The sequence below is a fragment of the Phaethon aethereus genome (genome assembly GCF_964289735.1).
Source record: "Phaethon aethereus genome assembly, chromosome: Z".
NCBI lineage: Eukaryota > Metazoa > Chordata > Aves > Phaethontiformes > Phaethontidae > Phaethon > Phaethon aethereus.
The window spans coordinates 78,930,444-78,956,962 of record NC_138577.1 but is presented as its reverse complement, the minus strand read 5'-3'; the positions used below and the strand labels follow the sequence as shown (position 1 = coordinate 78,956,962).

Here is a 26,519-nt window from a genome sequence, read left to right as displayed (position 1 = left end):
TTAATAGTAAAATAACCTGTTGTGGTTTGGTACTCATGTGTTTAATATGTTTCTGTTTGTCTTAGTCTCATCCCCAACAAATGGGCCCCATGTTCACATTTTTCAGAATGCACACAGGGTACATGATGCCATTTAAGATTTCTTGATGGAAAAATCAATGCATAACAGACTTTTCTGTTTTGCAGGTGAACAAATTAGTTAACTTGGCTTATGAGTGTGCCATGGTTGGGGCTTAGATCATCTAACTTGAGTTTTACAGATTTCCACTAGTAAAAAAACCCTCTGCAAAGATCCTTGTACAAATGACTTGTGTGAACAGCTTCTCAGCCTTAGACTGTAGTCAAAAATTTTCTGAATAATCTGAAATTACTTACTAAACTCATACAGATTTTTTCCTAATCTTGTGATTTTTTTTTTTCCTTGGCAGGCTAAATGCAACACATGAGGTGTTAAGGCTAACTCTCTTGCTGGAGTGAAGCTGTTTGTGGCACATAAGTAAAAAAAGAATGCTGTTTCTTTCTTTAACTTCAGTGGTTGCAGTTAGACTTCAATACAGTTTCCATCAAATATGCTGCCTTTCCTCTCAGTTTAGGAGTTTTTTTCATCAAGTCTCACAAACCTCTGTAGCTTGCTTTAGGAGAATCTCTAACTGCATTCTGTAGTTTGGCTAATATATCTCATTTTTATTACTGTAAGTTATTACTCCATTGTGATAGCTTCTAGAACAATATGCCTGATCCAGATGTGGTATTCTGCTTAAAAGTGCTCTCAAGATCTCAGAGTCATCTCCTTGAAATGTAACCATTGGTCACTTACCTGTTACAGGATCCAAATAGGCATATGAAAAAAGGCAGTTTGCCAAAGTGGAAGATTTCAGGATCTGTACAAATTTCATGCCTCACTGCTGTCTATCCTTGTCAAAGACTTCTTAAAACTTAAAAGCATGTGTGACAGCAGGCTTCTTTAATAAAATTAAAAAAAAACAATTGAGCAACTGAGTCTGTTTAAGAAACAAACCATGCAGGAAGATAAGTTAGTAATGAAAAAAATGAATGCATTACTTCCCAATTACTACTTGCCCCTCTTCTGTGTAAGTAACATTTTGTAAATGTTACATGGGCATTTGGGAAGAAGTTACTGGCTTCTAAGACCTAAAAAAAAAAAATGAACAAACCAATCCAAACCAAAGCAAAACAAACACACCAAACATTCCCCTTCAGTGGAGATTTGGAACAACTGAAGAGGTCTTCTTAAACTGTCCTTTGGTTAAATATGATCTGTCCTTTTGATTCAAAGAGCTATAGATAGGTCAATGTCAGTGCTGAGATGGCAGTTTATCTCTTTTAGGTTTTGGTATATATACTGTGCAATAAGTTTGTCTTGTTTGCTTGTCCATCCATCTCCCTAAAATATTTTAGATGATGGGGACCAGAAGGAGAAATTTGGAAGAAACAGATCACAATGTCTCCCTTCACGTGTCCTTCATATTCATCAACTTCCAAGTGATGTCACTGAAGCAGAAGTAATTTCACTAGGCCTCCCTTTTGGCAAAGTGACGAACCTCTTGATGCTAAAAAGAAAAGGTCAGGTATGTCATTTTCAATGTTTCGATTTTAAGAGCACGGCTGAAGATGTGGTCAATGTTATGACCCTTTTGGTATTGCATTTGGCTGAAATTATTGCCACAATATCTAAATGTTTCATTGATACCTCAAGATTTTCATATTTTTAAATGTGAAAGGATATCTTGATATTTATTTGAAGTTTTTAATATACTTTTGGATTAAATAATGATCTAGTAACTTGTTAATAATATTGCTAAACTTTATAACCACCTCATGCAAGAATATATAGATGCTAAGAACTACATTGTCACTATTGATGTTGACATCTCTCTTGAAATAACCTACCTCATAAAATTAACATGCATGCTAAATTTTAAATGTAAAATAAATTACTTAGGTTTTTTTAATCCTTTTAGTTGTGACAGGGTAGTTCACATCATGAATAAGCACTGAAATCCTAAAAATAATAAGCATTCATTAAAAAATTGTCTAGAGCACTAAGCTGGGTTCATACAATGCACAGACTGATAGATATTCAGTATGGTCTTCCTACTCTTTCAACCAGTATGTGTATCTGCTACCTAGGTAGTAGTGCTTGGATTCAGGAACTTGTATTTTTAGCAGCATTGCTTCCATATGTCATACTTACTCTACCTCTTATTTAATGCCTTATTGTACTTACAATGTAAAACCTTTTAAGAAAATCCACAAATCAATTTGATTGTCTAGAGCTTAATGATGGTGACAATAGGGTTGAGTGTTTATGGGTGAGAATCAAGGGGAAGGCCAACAAGACAGATACCATAGTGAGAGTCTGTTAGAGACCACCCAACCAGGATGAAGAGCCAGGCAAAATAGTTCTATAAGCAGCTGGGAGAGGTTTCACAATCACTAGCCCTTGTTCTTGTGAGGGACTTCAACTTACCAGATGTTTGCTGGAAATACAATACAGTGGAGGGGAAACAGTCCAGGAGGTTCCTGGAGTGTGTGGAAGATAACTTCCTAACACAGCTCATGAATGAGCCAACTAGGGAGGGTGCCCTGCTGAACCTGTTGTTTGTGAACAGGGAAGGACTTGTGGGTGATGTGATGGTTGGAAGCTGTCTTGGGCACAGCGATTGTGGATTCTTGGAGGAGTAAATAGGGTGGTCAACAGAACTGCCACCTTGGACTTCTGGAGGGCAAACTTTGGCCTGTTTAGGAGACTGGTTGATGGAGTTGCTTGGGAGGCAGTCCTGAAGGGCAAAGGAATCCAGGAAGGCTGGACATTCTTCAAAAAGAAAGTCTTAAAGGCGCAGGAGCAGGCCATCCCCATGTGCCAAAAGACGAGCCGGTGGGGAAGATGACCGGCCTGTCTGAACAGAGAGCTTTTGCTGGAACTCAGGAAAAAGAATTCATGACCTTCGGAAGAAGAGGCAGGCAACTCAGACAGACTGCAAGGATGGTGTGATCTTATGCAGGGAGAAAATTAGAAGGGCCAAAGCCCAGCTAGAACTTAACTCTACTGCTGCAAAAGACAATAAAAAAATGTTTCTAGAAATATCTTGGCAACAAAAGGAGAGCTAAGGAGAATCTCCATCTTTTATGGGATTCAGGGGAAACCTAGTGACAAAGGATGAGGAAAAGGTTGAGGTACTTAATGTCTTCTTTGCCTCAGCCTTAATAGTAAGACCAGTTGTTGTCAGGGTACACTGCCCCCTGAACTGGAAGACAGGGATGGGGAGCAGAGTGAAGCCCCCATAATCCAAGGGGAAGTGGTTGGTGACCTGCTGCACCACTTAGACACACAGACACATCTGTGGGGCTAGATGGGATCCATCCAAGGGTACTGAAGGAGCTGGCAGAAGTGCTCACCAAGCCACTTTCAATCATTTATCAGTAGCCCTGGCTAACCACGGAGGTCCCAGTTGACTGGAGGTTAGCAAATGTGATTCCCATCTACAAGCAGGGCCAGAAGGAGGATCTGGGGAACCACAGGCCTGCCAATTTGGCCTTTGTGCTGGGGAAGGTTATGGAGCAGATCATCTTCAGTGCCATCATGTGGCATGTACAGGACAACCAAGTGATCAGGCCCAGTTAGCATGAGTTTATGAAAGGCAGGTCCTGCTTGACTAACCTGATGTCCCACTGTGAAAGGTGGCCTGCTTAGTGGATGAGGGAAAGGCTGTGGATGTTGTCTACCTGGACTTTACTAAAGCCTTTGACACTGTTTCCCACTGCATTCTTCTGGAGAAACTGGCTGCTCATGGCTTGGATGAGTGTACTCTTCCCTGGGTAAACTCTTCCCTGGATGGCCAGGCCCAAAGAATTGTGGTGAATGGACTTAAACCCAGTTGGTGGCCAGTCACAAGCAGTGTTCCTTAGGGCTCAGTTTTGGGGCCAGTTCTGTTTAATGTCTTTATCAATGATCTGGACGAGAGGATGTACAAGTGCTCCCTCAGTACATTTGCAGACAACACCAAGTTGGGTGGGAGTTTTGATCTGCTTGAGGGTAGGAAGGCTCTGCAGAGGGATCTGGACATGCTGGATCGGTGAGCTGAGGCCAACTGTATTAGTTTCAGTAAGGCCTAGTGCCAGGTCCTGCACTTGGGTCACAACAACCCCATGCAATGCTACAGGCCTGGGGAAGAGTGGCTGGAGAGCTGCCCGGCAGAAAAGAACCTGGGTGTGTTGGTCGACAGCCAGCTAAACATGAGCCACTGGTGTGTGCCCAGGTAGCCAAGAAGGCCAACAGCATTTTGGCTTGTGTCAGAAATAGTGTGGCCAGCAGGACTAGGGAAATGATTGTCCCTTTGTACTCTGCACTGGTGAGACTGCGCCTTGAATACTGTGTTCAGTTTTGGGCCTCTCACTACACGAAAGACATTGAAGTGCTTGGAGCGTGTCCAAAGAAGGGCAACGAAGCTCGTGAAGGGTCTAGAGCACAAGTCCTGTGAGGAGTGGCTGAGGGAACTGGAGTTGTTTAGCTTGGAGAAAAGGAGGCTCAGGGGAGACCTTGTTGCTCTCTTACTACCTGAAAGGGGGTTGTAGCGAGGTGGGTGTGTCAGTCTGTTCTCCCAAGTTACAAGCGATAGGACAAGAGGAAATAGCCTCGCGTTGCACCAGGGGAAGTTTAGTTTGGATATTAGGAAAAATGTCTTCACTAAAAGGGTTGTCACGCATTGGACCAGGCTGTCCAGGAAGATGGTTGAGTCACCATTCCTGGAGGTATTTAAAAGGCCTATAGATGTGGTGCTTAGGGATACTGTTTAGTGGTGGATTTGACAGTGTTACGTTAATGGTTGGACTTCATGATCTTAAAGGCCTTTTCCAACCTAAACAATTTTATGATTCTATGAAAGCAGATATGCCCACAAATATGCACATACAAATGTATTTTGATACTGAGCAAATCAGTGTTGTACTTTCACATCATCTTTTTGTAGTGAGAGTGGAACTGGGAATAAATGGTGATTTGAATGCTTTGTTGTCTCCTGTAAACAAAAGAACACTGAAAACTGCTATTTATTGTTTGCAGGCATTTTTGGAAATGGCGTCTGAAGAAGCTGCTGTTACTATGGTGAACTACTGCACTTGTGCTACACCTTACCTCCGTGGTCACCCTGTTTACATTCAGTATTCCAATCACAGAGAGCTTAAGACTGATGATGTACCTAATCAGGCTGTAAGTATAATATTTCCACCTAACATGATAGTTTTACATGAGCTGTGTACTGTTTTTGGTTGGGATAGAGTTACTTTTCTTCATAGTAGCCTGTGACGCTTACATAGCGTCAAGGCCTTTTCTGCTTCTTATGCTGCCCTGCCAGTGTGAGTGCACAAGAAGCTGGGAGAGGACACAGTTGGGACAGCTGACCCCAACTGGATATCCCACACCATGTGATGTTGTGCTCAGCAGTGAAAGCTGGGGGAAGAAGGAGGAAGGTGGGACATCAAGAGTTATGTCATTTTTCTTCCCAAGTAACTGTTACATGTGATGGAGCCCTGCTTTCCTGGAGATAGCTGAACACCTGCCTGCTGATGGGAATGCCTTATTTTGCTTTGCTTGCAAGTGCAGCTTTTGCATTACCTATTAAACTGTCTTTACCTCAACCCATGAGTTTTCTCACTTTTACCCCTTTTGATTCTCTCCCCCATTCTTCTGGGGGGAAGTGACCAAGCAGCTGTGTGGCACTTAGCTGCCTACCAGGATTAAACCACAACATTGGTAAATAAACAGACTACTTTCCACTGCACCAATAGTCAAATTCTGATGGATGCGATTGCTGTCAATTGTTATCTAAGCAGCAACTTTTCAGACGGGGACTTCTCAATATCTGTAAAATTACAGTGGAGGAGCTCAAGAACAGTTAATCCTGATGAGCATAAAATCAAGTGAATGTGGCAGGAGAACTGCGTGGATGAACAAGGAGCTCCTGACTGAACTCAAATATAAAAAAGAGGCATAGAAAAGTGATACAAAATCACTGACAGGTGACCCAGGAGGAATATAGAGCCCTTATCTGAACATGCAGGATGTGGTTAGGAAAGTCAAAGCCCGTATGGAGTTTGCTCTGGCAGGGGATGTGTACAGCAATAAGAATGGGTCCTCAAAGTGTATCAGCAGCAGAAAGAAGATTTAGGGAACATGTGGGCCTGCTGCTGAATGGAGCAGGGACCCTGTTGACAAAGGATATGGAAGAGGCTGAAGTACTGGATTGGATGCCTTCTCAGTCTTTAGAGGTGACGACTTGCCCTTGGGAATACCAAGCAATTGAGAAGAGTAGGAATGTCTTGATGAAGGAAATAGACAAGAATCTTGTTAGGGAACACTTAAACAAACTGGATAAACAAAAGTCTGTGGCCATAATGAGGTGCACTTGTGAGTGCTGAGGGAGATGGCTATTGATGATGGTCATATCCAATGATCATCTTTAAGTTGTTCAAGTTTATTTTTAATAGCGTTATCTTTTTAAACGTTGACAGTTTATTCTAAGAACCCTAGATCCAGTAAAATGGATATTTTCATTGATAAAACATCAGTTTTATGTGTAACTTCATGCCAAACACCAGAATTAATTTCTTCCTTGTATTTCTGAAGTACTAAAAATTGATTTCTTAAGAAGAACATGAATTGAACATTGCAGACGTATGATTTAAATCCTAACCTCTAAACAAGGAAGCACTCTTTGCACAACAAGATCAAACCATCATATTACAGTTGAAATCCATTTGGATTTTTGGATTCCTGGATGAATTGCAATTGACCTCCCATTTAGATGCACACATCACAGTATATAACTTATATATCATGATTTTGTTTTCTGTAAGAATGTTGCAAATAGTGACTGGGGCAAAAAGGCAGTTTGAGGAGTGAGATTTAAAGATGGTTTTTGTGGTTGATAGCTTGGCTCAGAAAAAAGAGCAGGGCATGTACCTTTTAAGCTTATCCCCAACAAAACTTAGTTCCTGAAGAGAATGAAATCCTAATGAAGCAGAGCAAACAGTTTTTGGTGCACTGACTGGTTGTTAGTCTATTACAATATTGTCATTGTACTGATTTGCTGGAAAACCTGTAGAATGACAAAAGCTTACTGAATCAAAGCAAAATTGTGTTTATATGGCATTACAAAGAAGTAACAGTTTAACTGAAAAAGTTATAATTCTGTGAATGTATAATTGGATTCTAAGGGGAGGAGAAAGGGAAGCAAGAGGTATGGTTTACCTATTAATGTGGGATTTAAATTGATAATCTGATAAAAGGAGTATGTTTTTTAAAAGCTGCATTTTAAATGCATTTTACATGCTTTTCTTTGTAAGAGAACTTTGTTTAGATTTGAATAATTTCTATGTGTGTAAGTTAATTGTGGTCTCTGCTGTGTCATTATTTCAGAGAGCCCAAGCTGCATTGCAAGCCATGGATGCCATGCAGTCTGGAAGCGTGCCTGTTGCAGGTGTTCTTGGTGCTGAAGGTGGGCTCCTTCCAGCTCAAGGTTCTGTTCTTCGAATCATTGTTGAAAATCTTTTCTACCCTATCACTTTAGACATGCTGCATCAGGTAATGAGGATTGAAAAAAAAATTAAGATCTGTTCCCATGTTGCCATTGTAGATCCATCAAATTATTTTTTTTTTAAAAAAAGTACCTGTGTATCCTTAATTGTTTGAAAGAGGACTGTCACTTTAAAATGATTTGTTGCAATTTAGGGATCTAGGCTTGAATCAGTTTTGCACAAAAAAATGCAAGTAAATGGGTTTCTGTTCTCAGCTTTTCATGTTGTCTTTCATTACTTTTAGTTCCTTGGTTTCTGTGGAAGCAGCAACAAAGTTGAAGTGTTACTTCTAATTTATGCCCACATGATGAGCTAGTGAAATAGTGATTGAATTTGTGGACCGGTATTTTAGTACACAGAGTGCTAAGTAACTTTTGTAGTTTACATTATATTTTAGGGCTTTATAGTCACTTTCACAATTCAGTGCAAGTGATGTAATATTTGTCCAAGCAACTACACTTGTATGTTTTTAACTGTTCATCAACTGTTAGAATGCCATTTAATTTAACTACCTCTGAAAGGCTGGAGTAGTGGTGGGCTATAGCTATGAAAAACATTACCATAACTCCTGCTAGGTGGTTGTGCTATGCAGTTGAGAGCTAGAGGTTTAAAAGCAAAATAACTTTACACGACTCTTTCTTCATACCTGAAGGATTTGTTGATAGCTTTTTCAGATATTGCAAAGGGTTTCATACCTGAAGCCTTTGTAATTACTAGTAAACTTGTGCAGTAAAAAAACATGCCCCAAATATGAGTTTCTTAAATTAATGCAAATTAAAATAATTGCGATGTTTTTATAAGAACCTGCAATCCTGGAAGAAGATTTTTGCTGCTCTACTAGCATCTCAAGCAATAGTTGATTGTTACCAACACTTTATTTTTCCTCTTACCTCTTAGTATTTCGTCTTTATCTCCCCTGCCATGATACTGATTAACTAATATACTAGTTGTCACTTTGATGTCGCAATTTGCCTCATCTATGCTTTTGTTTGTGTCTGAGTATTGTTCACTCACTATTGAGCTTGTGCAAATGCTGTGTCAACTGTTTAAGATCATTAATTACTACTATCCAAAGCAGCATAGCCAGCAGGCAGAGGAAGGGGATTCTGCCCCTCTACTCTGCTGTGGTGAGACCCCACCTGCAGTGCTGTGTCCAGCTCTGGAGCCCTCAGCACAGGAAAGACATGGACCTGTTTGAGCAGGTCCAGAGGAGGCCACAAAGACAATCAGAGGGCTGGAACAGCTCTGCTGCAAGGACAGGCTGAGAGAGTTGGAGTTGTTGAGCCTGGAGAAGAGAAGGCTCCAGGGAGACCTTATTGCAGCCTGCCAGTACTTATAGGGGGCTTCTAAGAAAGTTTAGGACAGACTTTTTAGCAGGGCCTGTAGAGATAGGACAAGGAGTAACAGTTTTAAACTAAAAGCAGGTAGATTTAGACTAGACATAAGGCAGAAACATTTTACAATGAGGGTGGTGAAAACAGTGGCACAGGTTGCCCAGAGAGGTGGTGGATGCCCCACCCCTGGAAGCATTCAAGGTCAGGTTGGATGGGGCTCTGAGCAACCTGATCTGGTTGAAGATGTTCCTGCTTATTGCAGGGTGGTTGGACTAGATGGCCTTTAAGGTCCCTTCCATCCCAAATGATTATTTGATTCTAGTGTATGATTAGTGCATTCTGAATAACCTGAGAACAAACTTGTGTGGTTATGAGAGCTGTGCTAGTTTAATAGTGCAACAGCAATTCCTGGATCTAACCTTGTGTGGGTTTTCTGGTTTTTACTAAGCAAGCAGTGGAAGAGGAGATTCATGTTAATTTACTTTAATTTGATTAGTATTTACTTCAGTGCAGCAGAACTGTATTTTCAGTCTTTGAATTCAGTCCAATGACCCCCTCTCAACTACTTTTGCAGTAGATCTAGAAAATTAAGCAATACTTAAAAAGGAACCTTATTTGGAGTTCTTAACAGGGAGCAAACTCTTCTAATTAAAGCAGTACTTTGTGTCTGATGGCTATAATGTAACACTACTTTAAGCATGGTAAGGTTAATGGAAATGAAAATTTTCACTGATAGTATAGCATCATATGGAACACTAGGAGGCAAGCTGTCATGCAAAACTTCAATTGTATTTTCAAAGTTATGACTGCTTGTCAAGAAAATAACACTTTTTTACCACAATTCACCTTAAAATATTTATTGTAAGAAACAGAATAGTCAGTGTTATCTTTGTAGAAACAAAATTGATACATACAGTGGGTTTTAGGTTTAAAACCAAACAGGAATACATTGAACTTCATTGTCATAAAAAGGTCTATTGAGTCTTGTGGATGAACATGGAAAAGCATATGTTCAGAAGCTGTAGTTAAGTAGTTAGGCCTTTCTTAAGGGGAAGTGCTTTATGAACAGGAACTCAATGTCTAATTTTAAATTGCTGTGAAAAAGGTTTCTGTCTTCTACCACAAAAACAATGACTGCAGCATCGCTGTTTCTGCGATTGAAAAACTGAGCAAAAAGAGTTGTGACAGTGTGTCTTGTATCCATGACCCTAGGCCTAACAGGCTGGCAAGAGATGCTTGTCCTTATCTCTGGCCTTTCTTCCCATTGCAGGCTTAATACTTGTCTTTCCTGACTTTGCATTGATCCTCAGTTTATCTGAAAATTATTAGGATTTCCCAAACTCACCTTTCCTCTTCCACAGTTAACTTTGGACATAGTTTTTCTGCACTTGCATGATGTGTCCTAGCTATACTTCTGTCCTCCTTTGTGGCTTTGCTTTTGTACAAACGCTTTCATGTAGTGCACACTCTTGTTTTGAGTATATATATATTTTTCATTTCAACCTTTTAAAATTTTCCTGCAGTGTTTGCATTTGCAATATAGCAAATACCATTTAATTGTAAATTAGAGGGGTAGGTCCCAAACTAGTTCTTCGTCTTGCTTCTTTCCTTCTTTGTCTTCTAGTTTGGACAGTGGGTCTGCGTAACTAATTTGTAGGTATATCAACTATTTAAGGTGTATTTTTGGTCACTAAATTTGCAGAATTTGTTTGAAGTATAGAATGTAAATGTGGATACCTCGAAGGCAGTTTGCAGTTTGCATCTCAACTGACTTGTGGAAGTCCACTTCTCAGACCTCAACTTTGATTATCCACAATTTTTCTGCAGACATTGGACAAATGCCTGTTTGGGCTGGCCTTCCCTGCTCTTAGTTGAACAGTCATTGCTAAATCTTTAAGGAAATCTTATCCTTTTTCCCCATCTTTTGTAGCCTCTTTCCAAAACTTTTTTTACCTGAAACAAAATTCGGAATTCACTCAATTTCTGTTCAGCTCTCACAAAAGAAATAATTTTCAGAAATTTCTATGAACTGTTAAATGCTAGTTTTTAGTGTGTATGAATTACTCATTGTTTCTGAAAGTCTATGTTTTTTCCTTCTCAGGTTTTCTCCAAATATGGATCTGTCTTGAAGATTGTCACCTTCACTAAGAACAATCAATTCCAAGCCTTGCTCCAGTATGCTGATCCAATAAATGCACATCATGCCAAAGTGGTAAGTGTAATGTATTCACCTTGATGTTTTTGTTTGTTTGGGTTTTTTCCCCCCAGGTGAATGTGGAACACTAGGGGTAGCTTGATCATTAACTTTCATGACTTCTCATCATTCTAACACTCTTGTTGTACATGAATAACTTTTGACATCCATAATTAGTTGAGAGGATAGCACTCTATCACCAGCTGCAAACATAAATGTATGTACAAACCCCAAGACCTACATGAGTTTACCAAAACAAAAATCAGAGCTGTGAGTAGTGATGAGTAGTAACTGTAGTTGACCAAAAGTCTTTTGCCTTTCAAACTAAATGGAGTATTTTCAGTGAGGTTCAATACTAAGAGTAGTGTAGTTAAATGCTTGGAGATTAGATGAATGTTATGTGTTTTACCCATTTGAATTCCAGTGAGAAATTTACAGTAATCAATGTTTTCACCTTAAACTTCTCAATTTCAAATGAACTCTACCCTGACTTTTAATGTGCACATTCGCAGTAATGAAGAAAAGTTCACCTACTTTAGATATATTTTCTGTGGTGGGTTAACCTTGGCTGGCTGCCAGACACCCACCAGGCTGCTCTCTCCCTTCCTCAACAGGGCAGGGGGAGAAAGTAAGGTAAAAAAGCTCATGGGTCAAGATAAGGACAGAGAGATTGCTCACCAATTAATATTAGAGGCCTAACAGACTCAAGGAAGATTGATTTAATTTGCTGATTTTGCAAATTAAAAATAGAGTAGGATAGCAAGGGACAAAAAAGTAACGACACCTTCCCCACAGCCTTATTCCTTCTCAGGCTCAACTTCACTCCCAGCCGTTCTACCTCCTCCCCCTGAGCAGACCAGAGGGACAGGGAATGGGGGTTGCAGTCCGTTCATGACACTCCCTCTGCTGCTCCTTGCTCCTCATACTGTTTCCCTGCTCCAGTGTGGGCCCTTCCCATGGGATACAGTCCTGCACAAACTACTCCAACATGGGCCCTTCCCACAGTCTTCAGGTGGATATCTGCTCCACTGTGGACCTCCATAGGCTGCAGGGGAACAGTGTGTCTCACCATGATATTCTCCAGGAAAATCTCTGCTCTGTTGCCTGGACCAGCTCCTGCTCCCCCTCCTTCTCTGACCTTGGTGTCTGCAATGTTGTTTTCCTTTCATTTTTACCCTTTCTCAAACCCATTATCACTGAGGTGTCACCAGTGTCCCAAGAGGCTCTGCTTTGGGCAGCAGTGGATCTGGTTTGGAGCCAGCTGGAACTTACTTTATCCAGCACGGGGCAGCCCCTGGTCTCTTCCCAGAGAGGAGTAGCATCCCCCATACTACCAAAACCTTCCCACATAAACCCAATACAATTTTTTTCAAAACAAGTTTTAGAATTTGTTTCCTTATAATAGCTAAATATTTTAATTTCTAGAAAATATTGTTCATTTCCTCAGTGGGAAGTAGTTTGATAATTAAATATTGAGACCTGAGACCTCAAAGATTTTTGCAGAAGGGACAGTAATGTTACAAATCGTCACGTTATAATACTTGTACTGTGAAGTAAGAAATAAAGATGGAATATAAAATACTTTGCTTACTTGAAAGTAAGCCTGAGAACTTTTGTGTTTGTCTTTAACCTATGTGGTCACCTCAATATTAGTAAATAAATGAAACAAATTTGAAAGTTCCCATAGAAGGTATATAGGAGAATAGATTAGAATAGATTCTGCTAAGTATTAAGTGGTATTTAGCATTCAGTTTTTGTAAAAAAAAAAAAAAATTAACAAAAGACTAGAGTGAATGGAACTTTTACCCTACTTTTGGTATTAAAGTTGCCTTTATTCTCAGCTTCAAAATTAAAGGTGCAGAGCATTTATCTAGTGCTATTTGCACTTTAGTCCAGCAAGTAAATTCACTATGTGTGTTAGAGGTTAAGTATATATTGGAAATTAATAAAGTAGTCGGAATTATAGCCTGTTTGTTAGCAATAGCATCTTTTCTTAAGGAACAGTATTAAAAATAAATTATACCTTATTAAAGATTTCACAAAAACATGATTTCAGTCTAGATCACGTTAAATAATGATAACAAACCCGTATCTTTTGAGGGTTCCCCCCACCTTCGTCCATCATGGTTCTTCTGTGACTGGTACAGGCAGAAAATACTTCTTCAGTGATCTTTCTGAGTATATCTGCTTGTAAAAAGTTGGATTTTATAGAATCATTTAGGTTGGAAAAGGCCTTTAAGATCATCAAGTTCAACTGTTAACCTAGCACTGCCAAGCCCACCACTAAGCCATGTCCCTAAGCACCACATCTACAGGCTTTTTAAATACCTCCAGGGATGGTGAGTCAACCACTCCCATGGGCAGCCTGGTCCAATGTGTGACAACCCTTTCAGTGAAGACGTTTTTCCTAATACCCCGTCTAAACCTCCCTGGCGCAACTTGAGGCCGTTTCGTCTTTTCTGTCAGTTGCAACTTGGAAGAAGAGACCGACACCCACCTCGTTGCACCCTCCTTTCAGGTAGTTGTAGAGTGCATTAAGGTCTCCCCTGAGCCTCCTTTTCTTCAGGCTAAACAACCCCAGTTCCCTCAGCCACTCCTCACAGGAGTTGTGCTCTAGACCCTTCACCAGCTTATACAAGAACAGTTCTGTACAATAGAAATCTCCAAATTAGTATTGCTACTAGCATCTGATACATGTGTTGAGTGGGAGACAAGTAAGGTTAGAAGCACAGCTAGAAAGACAAGTCATGCTTAAAGCTCTGTTTTGTCCATTGACACAAGGCAACATAATCATAGAATCGTATTACTTATTAATTAGTGGACTACGCTAGTATTCTACACAGGATGTTTAGGTAAGGATAGTGGCGGTATAATTGTCTACTTGGTGTTTTAAAGCAGCGCCTTAAAAACAAGATGAATTTCTGTTTGGATACAATTGTGGGGTGAAAATAAAATGAACTTACAGTGGTGGTTGCCACTATGTGTTTTGTCTCTGAAAACATAAAATTATTTTTCTTCAGGCTCTGAATGGCCATAGTCTCTACACTGCATGCTGCACTCTGCGTGTTGATTTCTCTAATCTACCAAACCTTAAGGTAAAGTACAACAATGACAAAAGCAGAGACTTCACTCGCCTTGACGTGCCGGTTTTTGGCCAGGTGCCCCTGGAGACAGGTGCTGCCTTTGGTAAGAAACCTTCACTTATAGTGATAAATACACAGTAAGATAATTTTGTTTTTTCTGTTATATTGATATTCTAGCTTCATAGAGGGTTCATAGAAGGGTACATTTTGCATACATTTCTGTTTGTTACGTCTAGTAATGTTTGTATGGAAAGCAGAAAGTCTTAAGATAAATTACTCTGTGAAACTATAACATGAGGAATGCTTTTGGTCAAATTCAAAGTGTTGTCAAAAAGCTATATTTGTAAAATGCAGTGAAATAGTATCATTGGTACAGGTAGTATAATAAATGTCGCATACCAGAACAGTCATCTGAAACTGACACTGGCTGCCTAAAGCTGCTTGAAAAATTAAGTGTTTTAAGGACATTAGCTCTTATTTGAGTTGATATTTTAGGATAACTGCCTGCTGTAACAAACAAAATCATAAGAAACTTAAAAGGCCTACACTTACTGTTGTATGTTTTGTAGTCACCTTCTAAAATATAAAATTTTAAAAGTTTCCTTGAATTTTAGAAGCCATTTCCATGGCATAGAGGAGATAATGTCAGCTTGAAGCCACACTGGAGAAGCCTTTATGGCATAAATAGCTCAGGCATGCTCATTTAATAAACTTTGGTATCTGACTGACAGAAGTCCTCACAATGCAATCTGAGTGATTTTTACCTACTTTTCTTTCTCTCAAATGACAACCATTAGCAATAATACTCGGCTAAGAACTGTCTCAGTTGTTGAATAGGTATCTAAGTGCCTTCTAGTTGGTTAGAACAGTAGCAAGGTTTGGGGAAGAATTCCCTTTTTTCCTTTAGTTTTCTGTGGTAGCTAGGGCAGATCACAGAATCACTATGGTTGGAAAGGACCTTCAAGATCATCAAGTTCAACCATCAATCCAGAGCCACCATGTTCCCTAAACCATGTCTTGAAGCGCCACATCCACACGTTTTTTGAACACTTCCAGAGATGGCGACTCCACCACCTCCCTGGGCAGCCTGGTCCAATGCCTGACCACTCTCTCAGTGAAGAAATTTTTCCTCATATCCAATCTAAACCTCCCCTGGTGCAACTTGAGGCCATTTCCTCTCATCCTATCACTGGTTACTTGGGAGAAGAGACCAGCGCCCTTGTCTCCACAACCCCCTTTCAGGTAGTTGCAGAGAGCGATAAGGTCTCCCCTCAGCTTCCTCTTCTCCAGACTAAACAACCCCAAGCCGCTCCTCATAAGACTGGGTTTGGTTTGTGTTTTTGGCTAGTCGGCTTTTGTAGCTTAGATTAAAGTGAATTGTATTCACTATTTTCTTGATTGTTTTTGCTGGTCCCTTGAAAGGCAGGCCTTGGATCTTTATGTAATGTACAACCATCTTTATAATTTTTTGGAGGATTTTCCATACAGCATCATGGAAACATGTTATAGATTTGATATGTTCTGATTAATTAGACTTACACAATTTGAAATGTCAATGAAAGGGGAAAGTACAATCAGAGCAGCTTAAGGATAAAATTGCTTGTAGGGCAGAGATAACATTGTACACATGCTTTTGGAGGATAACATATGAAGACTTCTCCATTTCCTTTCCCCTAACTCTTCCAAGGTCGTCATTGCTAGTAATCTTGTTTTCAGCCTGAACATTTACTGTAATACTAAGAAGAGCAGAAGTCCTGGTGTAAAGAAGCCTGATGTATGTATCAAAATTCGTTTGTAGTGCAGTCACAGTGAAGCAGCTGCATAGATACTTCTCTTTTAAAAAGAAAGAAGCATGCTTCTAGCCTTTTTGTCAGTGATAACATGCATATGTTGCCGTAGGCATATTCTGGTAGTCCTCAGTTGCATGACATGAGGCAAAGATGTTGGGAGTCATGTCAGCACTTAGACTTCCTATGCTACAACTAGTCTGTGTACTTTTGATGGAGAATTATACGATAAAGGAGGTAACTATTGGAATAATATACCCGCTTTTTTCTGTAGAATTCATGTTATCTGAATATCAAAACTGAACTGCTCTTGAAACTTGTGTTTTTCTTTTTTCTTGTTTCTTTTGTTTTGGTTTTTTCATGGAAAAGATACTGTGTTGCAAAACAAGCAGATTCTGTGAAAGTTTTGCATTTAAAGAGTTCCCTCACCCTGTGAGCATAAGCAGAGATACATGAATTAGCTTCCTTTGAAAGATAGCTGCTAGCCATGAAGCAAATGATTTTACACATAAAAAAATGCAACAAAGAATTCCAGATGTTTCTCCATTAGCTCTGTTTGACAATTTTTACATGCCTGATGTTGGTATCAGCGTGCAACATGCAGGTCTTATTTGGCAGAACAGAAGCGCTTTACCTATTTCTTCATTAATGTTTCCATTACCATTCTTGGATTGTGAATAAGTGATTAATATCTATATTGCCAGAGCTTGTCAGTATAATGCACCAGTGCATGTATTTCAAGAACACAATGACTTGCTTTGGTATGATAAATGTATTCAGTTGTTTGCATAACAGACACTTTGTTGCTACAGATAAGGAGGTGTAATGTGATGAAGTATTCATGAGTACTTGTTTTGTGGTGTCTGTTTCGTTTCATTTCATTCATTGTTGTTGTAATTCAAACAGATACTACTTATGGTATGGCACCATCCCTGTCAATAACTGTCTGTTATTGAATGTAGCTCTTTTAGTCAATGGTGGAGGTTTGAGTAGTAAAACAGACGTATTGCCAAGTTTGCAGGATGTATTTGCTGATTATACATGCCCCGTTCAAAAAAAAACAAACCCTAGTGTGCTAACATATGAAAGAATCCACAACTCTGGCTTGTGTCTAACTGCTTCTTAGAACAGAAGTTTGTGTGCTGCCCCAGGTACTGCTTAACTCCAAATACTAATGTGAAAATCACTGACCTATCTTCTAGGCTAGGGCTCTCCATGTGTTGATATTCCAAATCTGTTTAATGCTTGTGATGGCCTGGGGAACCATAAAAAACATTGTTTATTTATGAAGTAACACAATCTGTGAAAGTACATCTCTCTAAAAAGAAAGATCTGTATACTTTATGCATCTCAATAGCCAGTAAAATTCAGAACCTCAGATTCATTGTAGTTATTTAGCCTATACAGGTTTTAGAAATATCTAGGAAGTAGTTGTATCTCATCATTGCAAAGTGTCCTTGAGTGCATTTACTTCCGGAAAATTTCTAGACTGCATTTCCATTGTCTGAATAAAAACTATTGAACATTGCACCACAGGCATCTTAACTTTAACAGATACTAATCTATGCTGTGCTTTCCTATTCAAATCTGTCTAAATTACATTTTGTCCTGACTTTGTCTTAGGGAGGGACATTGAGGCTGATTGGAATATTTGCCTTCAAAAGTGGCTGAAAATTGACTTTGTAAAACATAGAATCTTGTATTTGAATGAGATGTTTTACAAAAGATGTAATCATGGACCAAAGTCAGAATAGCAACACTGGAAGCTGGTTTTCATTGCTGAAGTCTTTTGTTTTCTAAAAATTTTAAAGTCTGTTTTAATTAAATGTGTCTGCTCTCTCTAGGCACTGAAAATACCATGTTCCCATCACATGCAGGGGCTTCTGCATTTACCCCAGCCATGGGGTCTGCTCAGGGTGCTGGTAAATATAAATATCTATTTTCTATAGAAGTAGAGTTTGCATTTGGGGCTAGTGGTCTATCTGAACACACCTGTGTTCAAAGCAAATTGTTTTCAAGTATAGCAGTCAGAACACAATGTTTATTTGAGTAATCCTGATATTCTTTATCATATTATTCAGTAAAATTATTTTCTGTAATAAAAAATATATGCTGATGTAGTTTATTGTTTAATAAGTAAAGAATTGAAAGCCATGATAAAGTTTACCTGCAAAAGAAAATAAGCATCTGTTTTTTTTTCTAATAAGACTTCAGTGACGTTCAAAGCTAAAGCAGGACATCTCCCCAATTCTGGCTATAAAAGGAGAAATAAATAGTCTTCTAGACTCAGTGATCCTTTCCTTTCTAGCACAGGAAAAACTTTTATGCTAAATCATTTTTCTCCTTTCTTGGGCTGCAATTTATGTCTCCTTTTGTTTGGGTCTGCTGATGGAGCTGAATATTTCTTCATCTCTGGAGGGGAGGTGCTTCCTGCTTTATTGTTCGGGTACTAGGAATAGCTAAAGTCCTTAGAAGCATTTTTTTAATTGAATATTGATGATTTTGCCAAACATGACCTGCTTTTGTCTTCTAAAATGTCTTTTTCCACTTTGAGATGTCAAGTGATGCTATTAATACCCTTCCAGGTCTTTCGGTTCCAGTTCTTCCTGCAGTAGTTGGTTCTTTCCCAGCCACCACATCTGCAGCATCTGGACAGATGGCTATCTCTAACTTTAATGGTATTCCAGGAAATTCTGTTTTACTAGTCAGCAACCTCAGTACTGAAGTAAGTTTGATTGGTGGAACTGATGCAAGTATCAACTTGTACCAGCTGCCAGAATCCTTCCTGCAAATTGACATTAGCTGAAGGAATGAGAGAGGAAATCTCTGTGCTGATAGTATAAAAACCAGGACAGCTCTATTCTTGTTTGAGATAGTTTGCAATATTGATGAGGTTTAAAAACTCCAGTCAGCAGTGAAAAGCTTCCTAACACACTTTACTGTAGGAAACTGATGTTAGCAGTGTAGATAGTAATTAGAGAAAAGTCTATGGTCAGACATGAGAAATGTTTGAAGAGGTAAACAACATATACCATGACTAAACATACTGGTGTTTCTGTTAATGACTCCTTTGTGTGCTACTTCATCATTAGAGAAGCCAAAGAATTTTTCATTTGTTACAAAAGATGGAGTTAGAGAAACAGGAGGGAAGAGAAAGGGAGATTAAAAGCATGCCAAATCAAGTACCTTTTAAAACATTGATAGGATCTTTCTAGTTTTGCAACTTTTCCCAGATTGGAGAGGAAGAACCCAGGTGCACTTTGCTATTGACATCACTGTAAATCCATTTTTACAAGTTAATAAACGCATGTGTTCATTTTTCACAGTACCACACAATTTTTTTTCATTTGTTGGCAGTGAAATTGGCAAGGACAACTTGGATAGTTATTTTTATAGTGGAAATGATATAGACTATTCTATAAGCTTACTCCTGTTACTCAAATATTACACATTGATCTGTGCTTAATTAAAAGCAATGTACAGCTCTTAAATATAAAAATCAGGCTTTACCAAGGCCATGACTTAAAACACAGTTCTACTTGACTGTTGATCAGCAGTTCTACTGCAGCAATGTAAAATTCTTGCTTGTTTTACACACTGATTAGATCCACTTAACCATAAAACTGATAAAATTAGGAATTATTGGCAAAATGGAAATTACATTATTGAGGTTTTAAAATCTGTTGACCAGTTCCTTTAATCTTTAAGTAATTGCTGTGTTTCTGGTTTTGTACTGATAGCTGAATTCCACTGTAAGCATCAAAAGAAACAGCTGCAAATTAGGACTGTAAGACAAGTCAATTTTTTGTTGATTTGTCAATATATCTTATTGGTTCATTTCTGTTGATTTCTGTGGATGTGCTTTCTGCAGCTGATTATTCCAGATGATTCTTTCAGTCTTAAAAGAATATGTTTTTTAAGAATAAGCATATGTGAAGCATAGGTCAAAGGTTTTTTTAGGACGTTGCTTCTTTACTTAATACGAATCATATCTAAGAAATTGTCATGTAGAACTTTGTGCTGCAATGCATGATATAACACAAATGCATTAAATAATGCTCAACTTATTAAAAGGTAAAAAATAGGAATGCACAACAATGTTAGTTGTTGTAAATATATTTCTTGTCAACTGTGTAACACTTGTTCTTCAAGTAGTTGTTGTCTGAGCCCTGTCACTTCTTTTTCTGTGCATAGAAAATCTGATTGACCTTATTTCAATTTATATTTCTTCCCTGTTGCAGGGTTTCAGTGTGCATTTAAACATTGCCTTATGACTTCTGAATTAGCTGGTTTTATGTTCCAAAAGACATTTTTAGTAGGAATATTGCAATCTCATTTGGTTAAGAAATTTCTCTAAGTAAACTCTGTACTGAACTAAAATATTTGAGCCAGAAGGATAAACTCTAGAAGAATTGAAATTTTACATCTGTAGTAATTGTTCCTTATTACTAAATGCTGATGATAAAATGGTATGGGCTTACACTTAGGCTGCGGTATCTTCAGTTTTTAAATAATTTAGGTATGTTTGGTACACATTTCAAATATGAGTTGAGAAGGAATAGAGCTAGAGAGTGTGAGTAGTGTTTCTGATACCTAGGTATTTTCAGTACTCATTACTGGCAAAACCTTTGCCTCAGTTGAATATAATTTGGCTACATTAGGGTGTAAATTATCTTCTTTGGTGCTTGAGGAGCTTGGTACACAAGGATTTAATTAAAAAACGTTGAAGAAAAATTATTTCTTTCAATACTTAGCTTTCTGTTCTCAGCTTCTAATTGAACACAATTTAAATACCACTTTCTATATGCTTCATATATAAACAGTTAAATAGTATGTGTATCACTTTAGCATGTCATGGTCACGTGCAGAGATGGGGACAAAACTGCAAGGCAAACACATTTTGAAGCAACTGGTTTTACTTTTATAGGTGTTGTCTGCTGTTTATAAAATATAAAGGAGTTCTCGAATGTTCTTTTTCTATTTCTGGTTTAGCAGATCTCTTTGATCTTTCAGGGAATGAACTGCTAGCTTGGAAAGAAAAAGTTCAAATAGTTAAGCCACTTAAAACATTATTAACTTCTTCAGCATGACAGACTTGAGTCTTGAGTGATGAAAATGCATGAGCTGAATTGTTAGCTTGTTGAAATATTTTGTATGTGCATAGCAAATACATATTAACAGGAATGCTATACACTGTAGTTGCAGGGAATGGCTTTTGGAGAGACAGGTTAATATATTAGTGCGCAGCGTATCTCTTCCATTCTTTTTTTTTTACCATACACTTATGGAATAGGTTTCTTTATTTGCATGGCTTTAAAAATAATATACTCATTTTATCATTTAAACAGGACATCACAGCACATCGACTTTTCATCCTATTTGGTAAGATATGTCGAATATACCTTGAGAAACTACAGGGCTAGCATTCTCTTCTTTTATCTGTCACATGCTGGTTAATGCAAGTGCCATTGTTCTGTCCTTGTCCAGAAAACTCACAAGAGAATGTGTTGGTTTTAAAATTATTATAATTTGAGTCAGTAGTTCTAGGCCACAGGTACCAAAAAGGCAAAATGGTTACAGTGTTAGAAGAATTTCAGTCTGTGGTCCAATTTCTTTACTACAAAGAATGGGAAAGCAAAGTAAGATGAAAAAACAAAGATTGCATCAAAGGAAATAGTTGGCATGTACATTAGTTGCCGAGGGCAATGTTTGTTGGCATAGTAATGTTTTAATATGCCTCTTAAGAGGACTTTAACACTGTTGCACTATTTAAAAGCTGAACATAAATGTGCAGTTTTATGACTAAGATCCTGGGTTTTTCCCCCATTTCTGAGCCTCAGAAAATAATATACAAACCTTAAAGCTCTCCTTCATACTAATATTCTAACCAACCTGTTTAATGAGGTGATTATTCTTTGTAATGCTAATGTTAGTCAAAAGGTACAGACTTGCCATTGTGCTGTTTATAGTAATGGATGAATTTCCTTTCTGGATTTCCACAGGTGTGTATGGTGATGTGCATCGTGTGAAGATCATGTTTAATAAAAGAGGAAATGCTTTGGTTCAGATGGCAGATGCAAACCAGGCTCAACTAGGTACTGATTTTTAAGGAGTGGTTATGCTTCAAAATAGCATGAGTGTGATATAGATGAAGAATTTGCCATCTGTCAGTGACAAGCATAAACAAATTAAATCCATCATTGTGATGCTTTATTACATATAAACTGTTCCTTGTATATGTTGATAATGATCTGTTTTGCTTTCATATAAATAATTTTCCAATAGTGGTTTGGGGGAAAAAAAAAATCCTGTGACTGTCAATCTCGTAAATGTTAGAATTAAAATATCATACAGTTTTCTTGTAGTTTGTCCTGTATCTAGCTATTTAAGAATAATCAACTGCTCTTTACTGAAATGCTCTTTTGCATTTTTATTGCATTTAGACTAGAGGTTATATTACACCCTTATGCTGGTTTTAAATATTATGCTATGACATAGCCTACCTGGTAGACCCTGAAGTTGCAGTTTAAATTCAGAATGTGAAATCTGACACTAAATAGAAGACAATATTAGCATTTAGAGAATCCTTTTTTCTTCCCTTCATTTCTGTTCAAACATGTTTCCACTGGTTAGCTATCGCCAACTTGAATGGACAGAGGCTTTATGGAAGGGTCCTCCGTGTTACTTTTTCAAAATATCAGACAGTTCAACTTCCTCGTGTGGGACAAGAGGACCAAGATCTGACAAAGGATTACAGCAATAGCCCTTTACATCGCTTCAAGAAGCCTGGCTCTAAGAACTCCCAAAATGTCTTTCCTCCATCTGCCACCCTGCATCTTTCCAACATCCCGTGAGTATCTACATGTGTGATACCTTGGAAAGATGTTTTTTTAGATTATGTTCTTAGGTTACAAAGTCTGATATAAGCTTTAAATTTCCTTGACCTTTCACAGTTTCTTGAGAATTTGGCTCATTCTGCTGTGTAAGTAACAAGAAGTGAATCCTTTAACTGTCACTTTTTTATTGCTAGCGAAGAAGATACCTGATTGAATGCTCTTCTTTATTAATTTTAATACAGTTTTCATTTTCTTGAGAATACGCTTTTGTTCACATATTAAGTCCTATATTAAGTGTTATAAATTCTTGCAAAGATTAGACATGTTTTTTGAGATAATGTACTGGAGTTACATTACATCAAATTCATCATTGGCATTGTTATTTACTGTAGATATAGTTTTTAATCATTCTAACAGTTTTTAATTAATACTTTCTACAGAATTCAGACTTGTTACATAGAGGGGAAGTTGATTTTTTTAAAAAATGTATTAAGAAGCATGTTCTTTAAAGCTGAAACACTTTTTTTCCTAGCTAGAATGTTGTCAACAATGTGTAGTGGCAGCCAAACAGAAGCTTTTACAGGCTGCTTTTGTTCAGCAGCTGTGCAGGGAGGAAAAAAGGAAAACTGTGGAATTTTTTTAATGTGAATAAGATAAAAGAAGACACTTAGAAAATGGCTTTTTGAGTAAAATAGAAAACTTTCAAAATTGAAAATATATGAAGCACATTCACAGTAATTACAAGATGAAAGGTATTTCTGAACGTACTGGTTAAGATCTTAAGTGATTTTTATGCAGTCTGAATTTGAGGGAGGAATGGGGCAGGATGAAAAGCAGTAGAGTATATTTGAAGTACTGTCACATACTGTGGTGCTAAGTCTTAGTGTCAGAGCCAAGATGTTTGGACTAAAGTGTTGACACGGCTTGAGTTGGTGGAGATAGTTTTTGCTGTTCAAATTTAATTTAGAAGCCAGAACTGAGATTTTGATACTATTACTATTACAGAGAACTCCGTGCTCTTTTACAAGTTGAGGGGCTTTTGTTTTGGTTTTGTTTACTTTTTTTTTTTAAATAGGCCTTCTGTTAGTGCTGATGATCTGAAGAAGCTTTTTGCAAGTACGGGATCTACTGTGAAAAGCTTCAGATTCTTCCAGTAAGTTCTCTTGTAAAAATGCTGAGCAAGCTTTCATTCTGAAGATAGCTAATTGCTTTTTTGGGAAATTCCCTGTGCATATATCTATAAGCAAAAGCTGTACACCTATGACAATTTTTATGATAATTCTAATCTTAAAATTTTAAATGGGGTACTATGTTAGCATGCCTAAATGAAAAATATTTGGCCTTTTGACAAATTCCACATGTTTTCAAAGAAGATAAATTTAGAGACAGTAAATACTTGCTTATTTAAAAAGAAATACAGGCTGTGTATATGTAAAATGTCATGTAAAAGATGATGATGAATCTGCTCTAAAATTCATTAAGATTGCTTGGCAGCATTATTTTAACATGATCATACCTGCTAAAATAATCCCATATATATGAACAATACAGGTGTTTCTCAGAGGTCTTCAAGCCTTATTTTGACCCTGTTTTTTGAACTGCAGTGTAGTGGAAGAATGGCCTGGCTGTAGGTCGTGAATCTGCAAAACTTGTGCAGTTTTATCTCTTCATTTTAGCAGGTGCATAACTAGTTCTGATTCTTTTGCTGTACAAGTGTTCAGTGTGTCTGATGTGACTGAAAAAATACTTGCGTCACTTTTCTGCATTGGCTAGTGCAATGAAAACTTGGTTAGGATTAATAATGGTTTTTATTGTACTTCAGGAAAGATTGCAGAATGGCATTTATCCAGCTGGGCTCTGTGGAAGAAGGAATTCAAGCTCTCATTGAGCATCACAATCATGACTTTGGAGAAAACCATTGCCTCAGAGTTTCCTTCTCAAAACCGGCAATCTGACTTTTCTGCAAATTTTCCTTTTAAGACTGCATCACAGTGTTTGTAAAATCTTCAAATAGAGACTGAAACTGCTGTGACCAGGTCTGTCCCTCAAAACAAAAAGCGCATCCATACAGAGTTACGTGATGATCTTTTCTAATTTTAGCTGCCGGTATGTGATCAAAGCTTAATATTCATCCATAGAAAGATTCCTTTGTAAAATTGCTTTAGCAACAATATTTATCATCAAATTTCCTTGAGAACACCCTTTTAGCTTTTGTTCAAAGTCAGCCTCACAAGACATTTTAGAGTGCTTCTACAATGTACCAAACAAAAAGTATTTGTAACAAAATGCTAAATCTACTCCACACAGACCAGCCACTGATTTGAATGTGAAATAGTGCTTGCATTCCTTGAAGAAAACCAAGTATTGACTGTGAGTGTCCTCTGAGTAGTATTTATGTTACCGGAGTGTGTGTTCATACTTTGGCAAATCTTTTCAAAGATCTTTACAAAGAGTTTGTGCTGTTCATGTGGGTTAAATTATTAGAGAAAAGGCAGTGCCTTCTTTCTGTGGTATAAAAAAATATTTGACAAGTTTCTTCAAGGTGTGGTATCAAAGACATAGCTTGTCTTAACCATGGAATGGAAGTTTGTCTTCTTTTTACTATGAAGTGATGTTGTGTGATAATACTTTGGAGAAAATAAGACAAAAAAATTAGACCTGATTTCAAAGAATTTTTTACATATCTTTGAAGAGTAAAATGTTTACAGTCTTACGGAAAATATTCAGGTCTATGATGGTTTGACAAGCTTTTAAGAAGTTATTTTTGTTAAGGTCATCTTTGGGGATAGAAAAAATAAACCTTAAGAGGTTTTTTGTACCACTATAATGGCTAATACTATAATTACTATGTATTTACTTAATTTCTTATTAGTGCCTTACTATGTGCTTATGATACAATACCTTAGAGTCTCATCTGAAGTATCTTGAAAAATATCCTGAAAGATCTTGAAAAATATATTGTAGGTGTTGTGAAAATCTTTTCTTGGTCTTTTTGGAAATATTTTTCTTGAAACTTAGTCTTTTTTTCATGAAGTAATACTCTGAATTTGTGTCTCTTGTGCTTTGGTATAGCGATTGGATAGAGCTGGAAATGAGCTTTAACTTGTTGCATAATTGTGTAGGGATTCTTCGAATTTACCTGGTTGCAGTTGTCTGATACCAGTACTTGGCTGAAAAAAATTTCACACCCAGCAAGTGGCACTAAAAACAATATAGAAAGACCAAGCAGCAAATCAACTCCAGTTTCTAGACTTCATCTAACTTTTTGAGAGACATTAGCTGTATCAGAATATTCTCTTCTGGGTTCCTGCATTCAGTATTGAACTTCAAGTAATAAAGAGTTATCACTCTTTCCTTTGTAAGTATGAAAAAATGTTTGATACTGAATGTCCATTTCTCTTTGCAGAATGAGCTGAGATGCAGTTAGTTTTGGTGTTGAAAGTACCTTTGAACTTCAGTGACTTCTGATTGTATTTTTAAAAGTTAAATTTCATTTAAAGATACTTTTCTTTCCAGTACTTACTTAACTACATTTTAAAGAACTATTCCTTTCAAACATAGCATTTATTTACTTCTAACTGCTGCAGAACTTGTTTCTGCTGTAATGTTTTGCCACTTACTTGTTTTGTTTTTTCATCAATCTGTATGACTTTCTATCTCCAGAAGAAAGGGTATGTTTCTACCATGATC

The 26,519-nt window shown here is 37.8% G+C and overlaps 1 protein-coding gene across 1 annotated transcript; it reads left to right on the top strand.

The window, feature by feature from the left end:
- Positions 1–1,459: 1,459 nt before the first annotated feature.
- Positions 1,460–24,784, top strand: PTBP3 (polypyrimidine tract binding protein 3; the record flags this gene model as incomplete). Its single annotated transcript, XM_082013340.1, has 11 exons — positions 1,460–1,588; positions 5,083–5,229; positions 7,438–7,602; positions 11,031–11,141; positions 14,144–14,309; positions 18,579–18,718; positions 21,342–21,375; positions 21,996–22,088; positions 22,627–22,843; positions 23,905–23,982; positions 24,652–24,784. The coding sequence occupies exons 1-11, from the start codon at positions 1,568–1,570 to the stop codon at positions 24,782–24,784; spliced, it is 1,305 nt and encodes a 434-aa protein (XP_081869466.1). The 5' UTR covers positions 1,460–1,567.
- Positions 24,785–26,519: the final 1,735 nt, after the last annotated feature.